Source organism: Rutilus rutilus (assembly GCF_951802725.1).
Source record: "Rutilus rutilus genome assembly, chromosome: 12".
NCBI lineage: Eukaryota > Metazoa > Chordata > Actinopteri > Cypriniformes > Leuciscidae > Rutilus > Rutilus rutilus.
This window is the reverse complement of record NC_140217.1, coordinates 9,121,966-9,138,865: the sequence shown is the minus strand read 5'-3', so window position 1 is coordinate 9,138,865 and position 16,900 is coordinate 9,121,966. Positions and strand designations below refer to the sequence as shown.

The 16,900-nt window shown below is 37.8% G+C and overlaps 2 protein-coding genes across 7 annotated transcripts in view; one reads left to right on the top strand and one right to left on the bottom strand.

The window, feature by feature from the left end:
- The window catches only part of pcnt (pericentrin), a 55,048-nt gene extending 50,485 nt beyond the window's left edge, over window positions 1-4,563 (top strand). For 4 of the 6 annotated variants that reach the window (XM_084425739.1, XM_084425737.1, XM_084425736.1 and 1 more), the window contains 5 exons: window positions 114-340; window positions 2,005-2,096; window positions 2,201-2,348; window positions 2,644-2,826; window positions 4,090-4,563. In XM_084425739.1, the coding sequence (XP_084281865.1) occupies window positions 114-340; window positions 2,005-2,096; window positions 2,201-2,348; window positions 2,644-2,821 (645 nt within the window). In that variant the 3' untranslated portion in view covers window positions 2,822-2,826; window positions 4,090-4,563. The remainder of the gene's footprint in view (window positions 1-113; window positions 341-2,004; window positions 2,097-2,200; window positions 2,349-2,643; window positions 2,827-4,089) is intronic. The other 2 variants (XM_084425738.1, XM_084425735.1) reach the window with 1 other exon arrangement.
- A 1,972-nt stretch (window positions 4,564-6,535) lies between these two features.
- atg9a (ATG9 autophagy related 9 homolog A) lies at window positions 6,536-16,163 on the bottom strand. Its single transcript, XM_084425474.1, has 16 exons — window positions 16,036-16,163; window positions 15,672-15,733; window positions 15,111-15,264; window positions 14,288-14,330; window positions 14,091-14,156; window positions 13,798-13,947; window positions 13,543-13,684; window positions 12,552-13,300; window positions 12,265-12,418; window positions 10,988-11,167; window positions 10,626-10,865; window positions 10,176-10,411; window positions 9,113-9,230; window positions 8,692-8,890; window positions 8,460-8,602; window positions 6,536-7,758 (listed from the first exon to the last, which is right to left on the bottom strand). Exons 3-16 carry the CDS (start codon window positions 15,211-15,213, stop codon window positions 7,750-7,752), a joined length of 2,532 nt encoding a protein of 843 aa, XP_084281600.1. The 5' UTR covers window positions 15,214-15,264; window positions 15,672-15,733; window positions 16,036-16,163; the 3' UTR covers window positions 6,536-7,749.
- Window positions 16,164-16,900: the final 737 nt, after the last annotated feature.

Here is a 16,900-nt window from a genome sequence, read left to right as displayed (position 1 = left end):
TGAAAAAGCTTAGGCCATTAATTGAATAAATGTTAAAAATAAAAAGAATAAAATGTTTAATAAAAAGTTTCTAAACCGTTTGAACTGCTTGCTTTATGAACTTGTTCCTGTAGGTGCAGCGGCTCTATGAGAGATACCTGCGAGCAGAGAGTTACAGGAAGTCGCTGGTGTATCAGAAGCGCTATCTGCTGCTGCTACTGGGAGGGTTTCAAGAGTGCGAGCAGGCTACGCTTGCGCTCATAGCTCGTATGGGCGCACAGCCAACGTTAAGCCAATCGCAGGTCTCCAGACCTCTAAACCGCTTCAGGACGTCTGTCAGAGTAGTCATTGCTATCTCAAGGTAAAAAAGAAAATGCCATCATGGATTCCCAACTATGTGTCTGGCAGGGTTAGTATGAAGAAATTGCTTGGGTGAAAATTCACCCCATCTATTTGCTAAATGCATGTGAACAGTGTTTAATCAGCATGTCATTGCTGGACCTTATGGTGAAAATAAAGTTCTGACATGCAGAACTTCTCCAATCATTTAGTCAATTTGAGCCTGCAAGTTAATGTTCATCTGCAGATTTCAAAATCCCAACAACCAATGGATGGATGGATAGATCCAAGCTTCCTTACTTCCCTACCCTACGTTTTACTTGGATGCATGTCAAAATACGGGAACAAAATCTGATGCTGCTACCATTTCACTGTGACTTTAAAAGTTAAAAATGTGCTTGAAGTTTGATTATGACTCAGGAAAATGATTGTTCAGTTTCTTATTCCTTCAAAACAAGGCTTTCCTCCATTGCCCACCAGTTATTTTTACCATGTTTTTACTGAGTATTTATGTTGTAAGACAGTGATATTACGATATTACAAGCAGATGAGCCCAGAATATAAATGCAAAATATAAATGCATTTCCTCTTGTTAATGGTTTTTCCAAAGAAAATGCTTTAACCATTTAGTTCATATTCTGGGCTCATCTGTATGTGGTATGTATCATCAATAAGGTGTATACTCAATTTGATCTTTTAATAAAACTGTTATGTTATGTTTTTCACGTTAAAGGGTTAGTTCACCCAAAAATGTATATTTGTCATAATTTACCTCATGTGGTTTCAAACCATGAAGAATGCTTTCGTTCATCTTCGGAACACAAATGAAGATATTTCTAATGAAATGTGAGAGATTTCGGTCCCTCCATTGACAGTATAAGCAACTACCACTTTGTCGCTTCAAAAAGTTCATAAAGAGATCGTAAAAATAATCCATATAAATTGAACTGTTTAGTCCAAATTTTCTGAAGACACACAATCACTATATATGATTAACAGATTTATTTTAGGCTTTTATTCACATTATAAACATTCATCGACTCACACATCAGTTGTGGTAAACAGAAGCTCAAGGATGTTCGCTTGACCTGCGGGAACCAATGAGGTTCATTCTTGTTACGCAGCACGTTTGACCTTCCAGAAGAACCAATGAGGTTTATTCTCGTGTTGCGTAGCACGTTTGACCTTCCAGAAGAGGTTTGTTCTCTCACGCGTTTACCAGGTTCGGTTGAGCTTTCAACCGAAAAGCTATTCAATCTGTCTCTTTAGAAAATTTGGACTAAACTGCTCAATTCATATGGATTAGTTTTACAATCTCTCAATTAACTTTTTGAAGCGTTGTGTAGACTGTCAATGAAATCGTGAAAATTGTGTTCCGAGTTTGAAGCGACATGAGGGTGAGTAATTAATGACAGAATTTTCATTTTTGGGTGAACTGTCCCTTTAAGCGTTTTAGAGTATTCTGGTGTTTTTAGTGATTGAAATACTTGAGCAGGTGCTGTATATGGATCACAAGTGTGCAAAACTTTTTTGTTTTTGTTTTGAGAGGTGATTAAATATTTGTGGCTTGAAACAGATGAAAAATTGCCAGTTGTGTGGATGTTTTTCTCTGCAGGTGTCTGTGCTAGTCACGTGACTGGAAACTATGAATTGTTGATTTTACTTATTTTCTTACCACTTTTTTAGACTGAAGTTCCTGACCAGGAAATGGCAAAGAGCTACAAGGAAAATCTCAGGCAGTGCCACCGTTAACGGGCATGGAACAGGACCAAGCACAGGTTAGCAGTGATGTGATTCACTTGTTCAGCTGGAGTATTTAAGAGGCTTGATTTGGTAACTTAAATCATTAGTCATTCGTGTGCCGTCTTTCCTTCTCTCTTAGTTCCTGCTCTGAGGACTGAAGTGCTGAGGCCGCAGCAGACTGGAGTTGCGTTCAACTCTCCACCCACCCGTGATCTTGCCTTCGCTCAAAGGGGTGTGGTCTCGTCTCTAGTCCCACCAATCAAATCACCCTTCAGGCTGAATAATAGGTGACGTTTCTTACTACACACAATAGTGTTGATCTACACTGAAAGAAAAATCGGTGTAGAAACAATTTTCACTCGGATATTGCTGGTAAATTTCACAAATATTTACAAAGAACGGCACATAACATTGAATTGAATACGAAAATTTGAAGTAGAAAGAATGAAACAGTATTTTCTTGTAAAACATACTCTAATCCGTTTCATTCACAACTTCAGACGTTGTAAATTGTTGATTGTTTTTCCTTCTGATAAGCAAATAGTTTTAGTAACTTAACTCCTCCTATTCTCTTACTCCAAGAATGTACACAAGTTCTGTGCCGGGACCAGCTGAACGCTCCTTCAGCTCTTCCCAAGATCAGGAACGTTCCCTCACAGAGTATATTCAACATCTGGAGACTGTCCAGCAGCGTCTGGGAGCCAGTCATCCAGGTAGGATGAGGCCAGTGGAAACAATACTGTCACCATCTCAATCTTAACTGCTGTAAGAAAATTGCAACTAATAACTTCATTCAAAAGCACTTGTGGAATCATGTTGATTACCATAGCAAACAATTTTCTGTACATTTTAATAATAAAAAAAGGCACATGTAATTGACAAGTCTATACATTTTCAAAAGTGCTTTATCGTTGAACAGTTTGGGGTTGGTAAGATTTTTATTTTTTTAAATGAATTTGAAAAGTATCTTACCAAGGCAGCATTTATTTGATAAAAAATAGGAAAAACTGTAAATGTTGTGAACAACTATTTCAATTTAAAATAGCTTTTTTCTGTTTTAATATTTTGAAATGTGACTTATTCCTGTGATGGTGAAGCTGAATTTTCAGCATCATTACTCCAGCCTTCAGTGTCACATGATCATTCAGAAATCACTCTAATATGCTGATTGGCTGCTCAAGAAACATTTATTACTAATGTTGAAAACAGCGGTGCTGCTTAATATTTTTGTGGAAACCGTTATACAATTTTTTTTTTTTTTTTTTTTAGGGTTCTTTGATGAACAGAATAAAAAAAAAAAAAAGCATTTATTTGAAAAGTCAATTTTAAATGCTGTAAAAAAAAAACTGACTGCAAGCTTTTAAACAGTAGTATATATTTTGAATTATGTATTTATTGGCTGAATGAACCCGGAATATTTCAGAAGAAAAAATTGCACTGACCTCTACTGGACAACTGAAGCATGTCACTCTATAATCACTCTTGAATTGTGGTCTTGCATTCAAATGGCAGTGGAATTGACATATAAACAAACTTAGACCTTGTTTTTTTAAACTGATTACACAAGACGGTTAGCATTTTTGTTTTACTATGATCCCTATTAACACTGAAGGTGAAAGGATCCAAACCGTTAATGAAATAATGGCCATTTGTGACTTCTGACCTTACCATCTTACAGTCCCCAGAGCGGACAGGAGGCATAGCCTCCCCGATACCATGAGCTTTCGGCAGAAGTGGTTTCTAGAAAATAGAACCTGGCTGTATTTGAGTTGTTTGGCACCGGGGTCCATGCGGCCTTTAGGTGAGTGACGGTCTGGCCTGATTTCCATGTTACCCAGTCACAGGAGTTCAAAGACAAATTCACCTTCTTGTGTGATCAGTCACGTTCTGGATATTCTTGTTTCACAGAGGTGTGCATGCCTGTTCGTCTGCACGAATACTCCCTTGTGCTGCGGTTGGCAGGTTAGGCATATGCAGGGCTGATGTCATTTCTAATCATGTTGTTGTTTTTTTTGTTTTGTTTTTCAGGTTCACCACCAATGCTTCCATATGCCAGAAAATCTGACCGATGAATGAAGAAATCTGATCACTTGTGCCAGTCTGTGTTTAAATTAGTGTTGTTGTTTTTTTACATTCATAAATGGCTTTTAATCGCTGTCTTTGTGTTGTTGTTGGCATACATTTTCATTTTAGCTAAAACAGTATCACCAATAACGTATTATTATTGTTTTACAACCAGTGCTATTTAGTTATTTTTTCACTTTTTTTTTTTTTGTAAACAATTTTGATTGGTCTGTAAATGTTCAGTTTATATTCTTTCTTTTTTTACATGTTGTCCACAGAAACCATTTAAGACTTTTGCACTTGAATTTGTGATTATTATTTGTTTTTAATGAATGTCACTGTTTAAATGCACTGGTTGGACATGTTTTGTAAAATGTTTTATATTGCCTTTTTTATGGATGGTATTTCTATAAAAATCAATAAATATTTTAGTCTAAATTGAGATTTGTGTGTCATTTCTATTAAAATACTAGGAGTTGCTCTTCTAAAGTTATTAATTGTATTTGTACTTAATTTAATGTGTGCTTTCAATTTTAACCCTCTGTTGCACCTCTTAGTAATAAACACTTTTTTTTTTACTTTGCAAGCACATGACGCATATAAAATGGTTAATAATGAAAGGAAGACGTTGAGTAAACCAATGAGAAGCCCTTTTTTGCTGTATGTAAGTGATGAAGCCAGTTTTACGCATTAATTTTGTCTGGACTTTTTCAGTAATGAGGACTGATCTATGCAAGTTGTCACAATGCGCACATCTTTCGCGTGTCTGTAGTAGTTGTCTCCAATTACAATGAGAAATAATTTATTTTACTCTAATCTTAAAACACTTTGACACATCGTTTTTTTCCATAACTCATTACTATTGGTCAACCTTTACGCCTGTCTGTGAGTTTTGCAAATAATTAACCAATGAAAAGTATGAACAAGAGCTTGAGACTAAACCTCGTAACTCCATTGGATCCTCAAACTGTCGGTTAGAACCTCAAAACTCCGCCCTGCCTCTGTCCCTCACGCACTTCGGACCGTCGGACGTCTCTGCTTGTTTACAATGCAAAGGTAAACGAAAAACTGATTGTTTGAATAAGTACGGGGTTTTCTATACTCAAGATAATGTGGAAGATAGTTTCTTTGTCGACTCACAAGCACATGTAATGTCTTGAAACAGCCTAACAGAAAAAAAAAAAACTGAGCACCCACATAGCATAGCATAACTAACGTTACATGCACTTCCAGGCTCTGATGCGACCGTTCTAACGACGAACAAAACGCGTAACGTTAGGCCTATGTCCGATATTCGCTGGTCGAAATCCTCGTTACCCCATTTGAGCTTGATTTTGGTAAAATGTTAATAATATAATGACGCATGCATGTGTCTGACCATAAAAAAAGCCACAACATCAACTTTTACAACACGTGTTAAATTATTTAAAAAGTGTTAAGTGTTTAGTTTAGTGTTTTTGTCCCCATTTCTTGGTAGTATTGATTTTGGACATGTTTATAGGGGGTCCCAAAAAAAGTATTTTGCCTATGTCACAATGTGAGGTAAATCCGGCAGAGTGCATGAACGCCATCTGGATCCGACTGAAAAGTGAGTGGTGTTTAGATCATTGATACACATTTGATAATACAGCGAGTGTGTTAAAATCAATTTAACAGAGTTAGGCCCAATCCCAAATTCGAATTGGGATTGAGCCTTATTCTCGCAATGGCCACTTTCTGAACACCGCGCGGAGACATGCCACTGCGCATGCGCTGGAATTACGTCCTGAATAGATGAAATGCAGACGAATAACTAATCGAATTGCGAAGTTTAAGGCACATACTTACAGATATTTTCTAAATCTGAAACCGAATTGTGGTTATTGGTATTGATAAAAATTAGGAAACATGTTTTTTACACAACATTTTGCTTGTATTAACTGTTACCACCGTGCTTGCTGCTGTAGTTCAGCTCACGTTGAGCGTTTGATGTTGTTCATACCCCACCTTTCACCAACTCATTTAACGCATTGTAGTATATAGAATGTCTATCTATCATTTCTTTGTTGTTTATTTAAGAGTTGATGAAGAAAGGGGTTGGTGAAAATAGGGGGCGTTCTATCTACTCTTCAGAGCCCGGATAGCTCAGTCGGTAGAGCATCAGACTTTTAATCTGAGGGTCCAGGGTTCAAGTCCCTGTTCGGGCGGAAAAATTTTCATTGCTTTTACTAACGAAATATGTATGTGGTCGTTTGATTTTCAACCCTTTAATTCTCGGACATTTGCAATTTTTTTTTTATCTGTTATGAAACCATTCTTGACCAGAAAATTACATAATGGCATCCCTAAATGCATTATTATTTTTGGCACAGTATTTGCACTTTGACACTTTTTTTTTGAAAAATAATTGTCTGAAATTAAAATATACACAAACTATTAAATACATTTATTGATGCATTTTAAACTGTACAAAATGTAAATATACAACAGCCTAGAAAACTGAAAACAAAAGAAAATGGAAAATGCACAGCTGCAGTTGGTAGATTAGGTAAGGGCACAGAAGCTTTTCACAGGCCAATTATTACAAACACATACCAGTATTAAGGTCAAGGGTCATGCACAATTTGCACCTTGAACAATCTCTATGCAAGCACGATGTATGCAAGCAGTGTGAGATATGAGAAATAGTGTCAGTTTATGAGAAACAATGTACACTTTTGCCATTTTATGCATTGATGGTCTATGAACGAGATCCAACATCTTTGCAGTCACACAAAATTACACAAAGGTTAGTCAACTTCCTTTTAGCAGTTATGGGTTTGAGGATGTAAGGCGCAGCTGTCAATCACCCAAAAAGTGTCATGCACTTTTTGGGCAACTTCAGTGCCAAAAACAAGCCGGTCCTGAGGTATCTGGAATATATAATGCTTATCCTATAGACAGAAATATACAACTTCCTTTAAAACTGCATGTTTATAAAAACAAATCTGATTTGCCCACTGCCTTTGTGTCATCCTTTGCATCTGAAAAATGATAAAGTGCATTCTTGTTTGATATTGTGCAAATAATAAAACTTAAAGAGCATGCGTTATTTTTACAGTGCCATGCTTGAATGATCTTCAGTGGTTTCCCCCCCGCTCACAGATATCTGGGATTGACGATAAAATCTAATTTTGCAAAGCGTTAAAGTTCATAATGGCACATTGCATGTTATAAATATTCCTTCTTCCTATCAAAACTATTCAAATTAGCTCAGAAATTCTAAGCACAAACTTCTTGCATCAACACCGACCAAATGTCAAGGTCAACTGAGTGCAATCCTACTTGACAGCTTACTCGATGGACTCATGAAAGGCCAAGGACTTTCCTATTCACAATATAATGGCAAAAAAAATAAAAATAATTACAGGATCAGTTTTGCACCTTTAATCAAGTGGATCAATATGTAAGATGTTTGAATCATTTAATATTTTGATGATGTACTAAGAAGCTCAAACCATTGTAATGCATTTGAAATTTTAGTACGATTAAGCTTGGAATCTCGAGTTCTATCCAGGAGTGAATAATTATGACTTTTGTGATCAGTGTCCAAAAGAAAATGGATGGTGCGAGTCTCTCTTGTGTACTTCATCGACGATATACCTGTTAAGTCACCTAGAAGAAAAAAAGAACACAGAAATAAATATTAGGAATCCAGCACAGATCAATGCTGCGTCCAAGTGTGCCACACAAGCAGGGTTGCCAGTTCTGCGCAACTAAACTAGCCCAATGGCCAATCAAAATTAGCCCAGAGTGCATTTCTCCCAAATAACCCGGAGAAAGAAAAAAATCAAAACCATGGCAACAATTTAAAAGTAGCCCAGGAAACCCTGCAAGTCCTGAAAGGGTAGCCAAAACATTCCGATCCAATAGGTCAAAAACCCCACCCTCTCCATGAAGCGAATGGGATGTCAGCCAAAAAAAAAAAAATCAAATGACACTTGAAATACATTTTTCCCAAAGACATTTTATCGAACTGACGTATTTTCAAGTGTTTGTTTTTCTAATAAGTTTGGTTTTAGCTAATTATATGATGCTATAAAAACGGGCTGTGGCATCATCATCAGTGGAATTCTTTCGGGAGTTTCGGTAAGAGATGAGGTTTAACAAGGTTTATCTTTTAATTTTCCATAACTTATTTTTAGTTTCGCATTGACAAAATGAGTTGTTTAAAAAGACCTTGATAACGTGGCTCCACCGCCCAATCACTACTGCGCAGAATTGGCTCCAAATGATGTCATCAGCCCAAGATGGCAGTGGCTATTTCAGTGACATTTTGGCTTCATTTTTCTACGGTTTACAGTCTATGGTTATACCTTATGGATGTGTGGCGGTTGATCATCCTCAGCCCCCTCCTCGGGCACTGGGTCGTGATGCCGGCCTATTTGGTTCTCCTCAGACCAGCCGCCCATAGGCATACGAGGTGTCCTCTGGACTCGAAAGCTTCCAGAAGCAGGATCTGCGGGAGACATAGATTGTCGCTCATGTAAAGACTATGGAGGGGTCGTATTTTCGTTCTTGTGATCTGCGAACAGTCATTTCTAGTACCTGAGGTTCCGTCGAAGCGTCGCTGGCTGTGATGTGCTGCCCCCTGCTGGTGTGAGCTGGTGGCACTAGGGAAAGTGCTGGAACGGGGGAAGTTGCGAGCAGCTTCCATGTCTTCATTGACACTCTCACTGCTCTCGTCACTCTCCTGCCTGTGCCAGGTGTGTCGAGACAGCTCACCTCGCGATTGCTGCTTATGCATCTACATACACATTCGATATAGTTACTAATCTTCAGGTGCAGACTACAGACTGACATTTTTCAACATTACCAGACAAAACACAAACTCTTTTGGTTAATTGGTTGATTTGGATGGATTAGTAAAGGAACAGCAGATAACAATGGGAATTGTAGGTAGTGGAAAAAAAGCTTCTGCTAAATTCCATACACGTATAGTAGAATCAGTAGATTTTTGTTGCTTTACCTCATGAATGTAGAGAGCATGGATGCTCATCTCTGTGGAGGCGTATTCTGATAGGATCATACTGGTTAGCTGGCCTTCCCAGGCACTACTGCCAGAGCTGATGGTACGGGCGTCAGTGCTAGACAAGGACAATCCAAGAGTTAAGAGGGAGAACAAATGAACGATATAATGATAGTCAAATCATTTTTACACAGACAGGGACAATTAAAAAATGATTCCAGCTATACAGATCAATATATTGCCATTAAAAAGTTTGGAATAGATAAAAAAAAAAAAACTTGTCTCTTGTACTCACCAAGGCTGCATTTATTTGATAAAAAATGAAAAACATTACTATTATGAAATATTATTACAATTGATTCTATTTTAAAATGTTACTTATTCCCGGTGATGCAAAGCTGAGTTTTCAGCATCAATATTGCATCGTCACGTGATCTTTCATAAATCATTCTAAAATGTTGATTTGGTGCTCAGAAACATTTCTTATTATTGTCAACAAACAGCTTAATATTTTTATGGAAACCACGATGCATTGTTTTTCAGTATTATCTGATGAATAGAAAGTTAAAAAGAGCAGCATTTATTTGAAATAGAAATCTTTTGTAGCATTAAAATTTTATTTACAGCCACTTTTAATCAATTTAATGCACCCTTGCTGAATAAAAGTATTTATGTATTATTATTTTTTTAAATAATACTGACCCCAAACTTTTGAACAATAGCATATACAGATCACCAATTCTGAAATTGTAAATGTGTGGTTGTCACTGTATCTAAATGTTTTGTCAAAATTGCTATTTAAAAATCTCAATCACAAATAATTACGCACACATTTTCTCAACAGGTGTGTATGTACATACATTTTAACTATATCTAAATTTTTATTTTAACATAAAGCGTATTCCACACAACAAAATGTCTAGTGTGCCTTCAGAAAATCAATTAAAATTAAAACTGAATAAGTATATAATTATTAATAATAATATTTTATAACAACACATGACTATTAGTATATCATATAGGGTATGTTAATGATTATATTACACTTTAATTGAATCATTACCCAGAGCCTGTCATTGCTCGCCCAGTCACCACAGCTGGATGGTCCTGTCGTGGCAGTCTGGCGGATGGGTAGCTGCCTCGGAGGTGTAGACTCGTGCTGACCGGAGAGAGGGATCGGAGGGCGGAAGCTCCCTCACTCACTCCAATGGACACAGGATTGATGGAGCCCTCTCGACCCAGATGAAGCGAGGCCAGGGAAGGGGGTCCTATCAGGAGATTTGCAATAAGACTGCGAGGCTGAAATGAAAAAAGAACCAAAATTAGACCTATTAAAAACAATAATCCATCCAGTTATTTGTATAATGATATTGTATTTGAACTTAAAAGTGGGTTTTCTACTTGGTCCATTTTTCTATCATAGTGACTAATAATATGAAGTATTAATAAAAGATAATATATCATATTAAATGTAATAATCTGATAGCTGTTTGCAGTCCAGTCATTTGAATACCTCTGAATCAGACTGTAGTGAATGGGTTGATTGAAAGACAGGATTCTCTGCTATGATTCCCTGCTGTCCTCCAGCGGCCTCGCGGTGCACCTTCTCTTTCAGAAGACTGATGAAATGTGTGCTCTCCCGAGGGGGCTGCCAGTGTGGATTTGTGATCGCAAAGTGCATGAGTGACAGTTCTGTCTTCCCGTCTTCTGCCTGCTGATAGATGGAGGCCTCTGTTTTCCCAGCAGACATCCACTGTAGTGGACCAAAAACAACACCAGAGTCAGCAATAAAGAGGGAACTAGGATGATACATCTATCTATTAAAAAAAGTACAATAATTAAACTAAGTGGAAATGAAAAAAAGGTTTCACTTACTGCAGGATGACCATGTTGACGGACATCCATCTGTGCAAAAGAGCAAGTATCACCCACACCGACCACATCCACGGTAAAGTTTCGGAAAAAATCTATGATCTCCAGAGATTTGCGACGCAGGCAGAAAATGAGAATGAAGGGAGTGATGACAGGACTCAAAAGCTCCTCAAGAATAAACACCTACAAAAACAAGAGATCAATGAAATGAAAATCTATTTTCTAACTCCATGTTATTGATTGAATTGCGAATAGATCACATTTCATTGTTTTATTTATTTTTCTACACAATTTTTTATCAAAATGTCATAACTCAAATCTTCTGGTCTGGTCTTCAATGATTGGCAAAGTTAGTGTTAACTGAGGTTAATTTATTAATTTGATTAATTATTTAACTGCTTGATTATTGGTTATTTATTAATCACATTCAGAAGGGGACTCAACAAAACTCCCAAAATGTAATTTGTTAATCTGGCTATCACCAGACCAAGCTCAATCTTTCAAGAACATTAGTCTAGGGAGTCTGCCGTGTATTTTCTACTGCACAAGAGGCGTGATCAACGGACATAGTTCAAATGACTCTCTATGCAATTGGATAGTCTTTCAACCAATCAGACCAACGATACAGATGACAGCGAAACCTTCAGGCAGGAAACGTGGCAACCAAGTGTTGTTTGATCAGCGGTTTGCAAAAGCTGCAATGGCATTGAGGGATTTTTGCAGGTTGTGCAAAAAAAAAAAACATGAAAGTGAGTGGTATTTACACCCACTCGAGCGATTTGTTTGCTAAACTAAAGAAGCCACTGAGCATCGTTGAGAGGTTAAAAGGAATTGGATTGGATAAAACCCACTAATAGCATGCCAGGTGGATAAGCCAGTTTGTGATTGGTCCCCGCAAATAATTTGTAACGGAAGCAGGATAGAAGAATGTACAGGTTTCCAGCTTGAGCTGCAGGGCGAAATCAAATCGCCAGCAGATCGGGCTGGGCTTACCCAGTCTAGTCATTTGCACTATTTAAATGGCATTATCGTCACCATAATCATGTCTTGATTCTGTAATGTATAGCATGTTGTGTATCAAAAACTAAAATGAATTTTTTGGTCCTTTTTATTTTTATTTTATTTTTTATATTTGAAGTTATAAAACTGTAATTATGTTTCTTCAAATGTAATTTTTATTTCAGCTAACAAAAATGTTATCATTTGGTTTTCATTAACAATCATAACACACTGGTGTTGGGTGCAAATAGAAGAATTTCTTTAACTGCTGCATGACTTACAGCCTTGTACTGAAAGAGCTGTGCGAACTCGTCTCTGGTCTCATAGCGGTGGGCATTACCCTGCCAATGATCAGGCATGTAGTGAATCTGTGCCAGGATCACTTTAAGCAGCTGCTCTGGACAGAACACCATATGCTTGTCTGGGATAAATGACCTGGGGCAGAAAAAGGAGAAAAGAATGAGCACAAAACTGTTCAAAGTCAAATCTCACCAGGAAATAAGATGTGATCTCTTAAATCTTGGTCACTCTTAGCTGCAAAATACTATCTTTTCCTCTCTTTGCGCACCTGCAGACTGTGATGCCGACCCCAAGTAATGTGATACTGCTGAGCACGTGCTCCACAGCCAAAACATCTTCATCATAAATAGTCAGAGCAATCAAAACCGCAAGTATGGAGCCAGCGAAGAATGCCACGTTCTTGGCCACCACCGTCAGTAATGGTGACATGAAGCAGTTCATGTACTTCGAGGAGGCCTTGTAGCCCTTGCTGAGGCGTGACATCAGCTCATGGTCTAGTTCATTGAAGTGTCTGAGGTAAAAACGGCCATACAGAGACCAACATCGAGCACCCAGGCTTCCCGGCTCACGCTTGATCACCTCGGTGTAGCTGAAGAACGCGTAGAGAATCTGCCAGATCAGGATAACTGGACACAAGAGAAGGTTGGCGATTCCAATCCACAAGATCCGTGAGCTCAGACGATCTGCTAGCTCTAATCGGTTCCCTCCACGTTTGTACTCTGACTTCAAACTCCACTCGTTTTCAAAAAGAGATCCAGGGCCCCAGAAGAAAATCAACTCAAAGTTATACTTGAGGCCACGGGTGTAAAAAACAGTGTCGCCCAGCAGAGGCAAACGAAAGCGCACAGGAAGAAGTGACTTATTGACCATAGCGACCATGTAGTTTTTGAATCGCAGTATGCGATGGTAGATGTCAAGCTCTGTCAGTTCCTTTTTGTGGATGCAAATCTGGTGCTCCTTCTGTATCTCAACAATCCTTGCCTGCACCTCCTGCCAGGTAAAATAAGGAAGGTCCGCCTACCAAAAGAAAAGGGCTGATTAAACATTTAAATAGGTTGAATAATAGAATTTCATCAGTTCCTCTGGTACGTTTTCTCAGAAAATTATCAGCAATTTAAGTGGCTTAATGGCATCAAGAAGACAGCAAGAACTCATAAAAGTGGAGTATGCATGCTTTCTTCCAGTGCTGACTCAAAAACGTCTGTTAGAACCAAAACGTTTTAGAAAATGTACTATAGTGAGTTAGCAGAAAAGCTCACCGTGGACATTTTTAGGGCATTAATGTAAAACGATCTGATCTCCCAGTAGCAACAGATGTTGTAGAAGAACTTGACGAGACGGTGGAGCCAAAAGACCCCTGATATGATAAGGATGAAGATGACCGAAACATTGTCACGGATCCTAAAACATACGTTAACAAAGGACGGTTTGATTTATGATGGATTATACTGATACAGTAGTAAGAAGCAATAACATTAACGCCACATTAGTGACATTTAATATATAAAATATACCGAGCACTGCACTCGTCCACTGGTAGAAACGCGTCGGGCAGCGTAACCTTTGAGGAATCAGTGTGATTAACAAACTTGTTGGCAAAAAGGATGTCATAGTCCACACAGTTAGCCAGGAACACTGTGAATGCCACCACAAACACCAGTTGCCTAGAATAATACGTGGAAAAATGACATGACAATTCAGAAGGGTAAATTAATGTGATCACTGATCTGTTGTTAACAGACAATACTTATGAGTCCTATCACTTTACACAAACAATGTCATGTTTAATAAATGAATTGATACTTACACAAGCTCAAATATTTCACCCAGCAGCATACAAGTAAATCCATTCTTCTGGTGTAGATTATAGACTTATTAAATGTTAAGAAAAACATAAGACATGGTGACTGTAATTACTAATTTTAGGTCAATCTACTTGATCTAACATTTGAAAATCTATTTAACCCATAAACAAGCAATTCATTTCAGTGTGCAAAGGATATTCTCTGGAAGAAAAGGTCTAGATTTTCAATGTGGTGCCACGGAGCTGCAATAAACAAATGTATTTATGAAAAATGGAAAAACAACATGGAAAAATTTTGTTCTAGTGTCTATGGTAAGAAGCCTGTGCATATCCATTGCTCATTTAACCCACATCAAGGGTTAGTTCATCTAAAAATTCTGTCATTATTTACTCATCTTCATGTCATTCCAAACCCTACAGACTTCCATTCATCTTCAGAACACAAATGAAGATCTTTTTAATGAAACCGGAGAGATTTCTGTCCCTCCACTGACAGCCTAAGCAACTACCACTTTAAAAGCCTCAGAAAGGTAGTAAAGACATCATTAAAGTAATCCATGTGACTCCAGTGGCTTAATTGTATGAAACCTCGCCAGTATGCGTTGTGGTACTCTTGTGAACGCGTGTTGGAGATTAATATGTTGTAAATAAAGTGGAAAAACATTTTTTGCGCAAATAAAGCACTCGCGTTTTAAATTAATATTATAAATCTGTCGATCGGTTTATATTACAAATGTATTTATCTTTATATTTTACAAATGTAATATATTGTTATCAAAAGTATTATCACATTTTATGTATTTGTTTATTGAAACTTTTTTTATCACTTCACTTCTTTTCTCTAACCTCTTCCACAGACCCCTAGCACTCAACTGTGGCTCCCTGGAAATCCCCGGACCCCAGTTTGAAAACCCCTTATTTAAAGCAAGGTTGCCAAAAGAATAAAAGCACATGATTCTGTCATACAGTAGACATACACACTATATGGCACTGTTGCTTTATTTCAATTATTGTGGATCTTACATTTGGATCCCTCTGGAACATGCACCAGTAGATTCTCTTCTCCGGGAGGGGAGTCGCTGTAAGACGCCTCCAGGCGCTGGTACTCTGTATCAAAGTGGGCCATCCCGCTGTCAGACCCCAAATCTCCTGTCACACACTATCCCTTCTAGTGCCTCTGGATTAAAATAACACTTATTATAAGCAACCCACTGGGGTATGACACAAAACATGATAGAATAAGTGTGGTCTAATTTGTCTTTTCAGGTCATTCAAGTAGATATAAACGTGACAGGCTGTACTTAAAAAATACCCAGCCCACAAAAACATCATTGTGCAACAGCAGTGGGCCCACGCTCATTATATGATTCACGGTATAATAAACCAATAAAATAACACACTCACCAAAATATATTATGTTTAAATCACTGGATTTTGTTGCCATTACGTAAGCAGTTTTAAAACAAGTGCTGGACTAGTTTGACAGCTTTGTCAAATATGCCAACCTCTCAGAAACAATGCTATCTGAAGGAACGTCTCTGCATTTAAAAATATAACACGGTTTATTACAAGATTAACTCTTACCTTGTACCTCCCTCCATTTCATTTATGAAACCAAAAGGACTACGGGACCAATTCTGCTCTTCCTATAGATAAAAGCGCAAACAACATAAACACATTCAGTCCATTCTTGCAAAAGGCACCAAACAGAGCACAGTCGCATAGTCTGCTTTAGAAGGCTTATATATTATCCTTAAATGACTTTTAATACTTTGCTTAAAATAACTAATGTGTGTTATTATCCATGGCAGGAGGCAACCAGCTATTTATTTATGTCAACAGAAGCCTGAGGAAAATATGAGATGCGCGTCACATTGAGAAACACCTACCTATGCAGCAACAAACAGGCTATTCGTTATTCAGAAATATGATTTGGATGAAATCTTACCTCATTCGAATGTGAGCTGCGGTGATTTATGATTCGCACCCCGCTATAAATGCCAAGTTCTCTTTTGTTTTCCAATTTGAAGCATTTTTGGTTTCGATTCTGACGCACGGTATGGAGGCCGCGTCCACTGTGTGACACATGTGCTGTCCAATCAGAAGCAGGTTTTCTGTGGAAACGAGCCAATGGCATTAGGAGGCGGGTCTTCTTTTAGATAATACCGCAAACAACATCCATCCCAATAACACAGAATAAATACACAGAAATAATTCATCGTACCTGAATATTTAAATTACACTGATGGTTAAACATTAAAAAGTGATTAATCATAGATGGTTGTATTTTACAGGACAACAAATTAAGCATTTTGCAGAATGTTTTGAGGGAACAAGAAACAATAGAGATGATAAGGTTATCAAGCAGTTCAAAAGGCCAAATCATGCTAATACCTTCTAGTGCCGAAATTTTGGTCATGTTTACACTATACAATGGCTCCACCTTGTGACTAGTTGTTACATGAAAAAATAACTGAATGGTAGGCTACAATGTCTGCTTAAATCATTTTAAGCCTGCAGTGATACTTTAGAATATAGAAAAGGCCAATATTTACATCATAGTAGGCCTACTGTCAAGCTTTGTTGCATACTAACTTCAGAATAAATGCATTATGAAATGGTTTAAATGCAAAAACGCAAAGTATAGCCTATACGGGTGGCACAGAAGAAAAGTGCTTATCTCATGGACTAGGACAAAGTTAAATGAATGTGTTTCTTTATTGGCTCATTGCTGAAATGAAGGATTATGGTACAGAGGATTATGGACAGAGTCGGAGTATAAGTATGTTTTGCACTCTCTGTCATGATAGGCT

What these genes read in the sequence shown, in the direction of transcription:
- atg9a (XM_084425474.1), bottom strand. Translation starts at nt 15,213, where the DNA reads ATGGCCCACTTTGATACAGAGTACCAGCGCCTGGAGGCGTCTTACAGC. An exon ending in GGTGAAATATTTGAGCTTGT is followed by an intron (nt 13,948 to 14,090) that starts GTAAGTATCAAT and finishes GTATTATTCTAG; the next exon opens with GCAACTGGTGTTTGTGGTGG. An exon ending in ATGCTCTCTACATTCATGAG is followed by an intron (nt 8,891 to 9,112) that starts GTAAAGCAACAA and finishes ATGTGTATGTAG; the next exon opens with ATGCATAAGCAGCAATCGCG.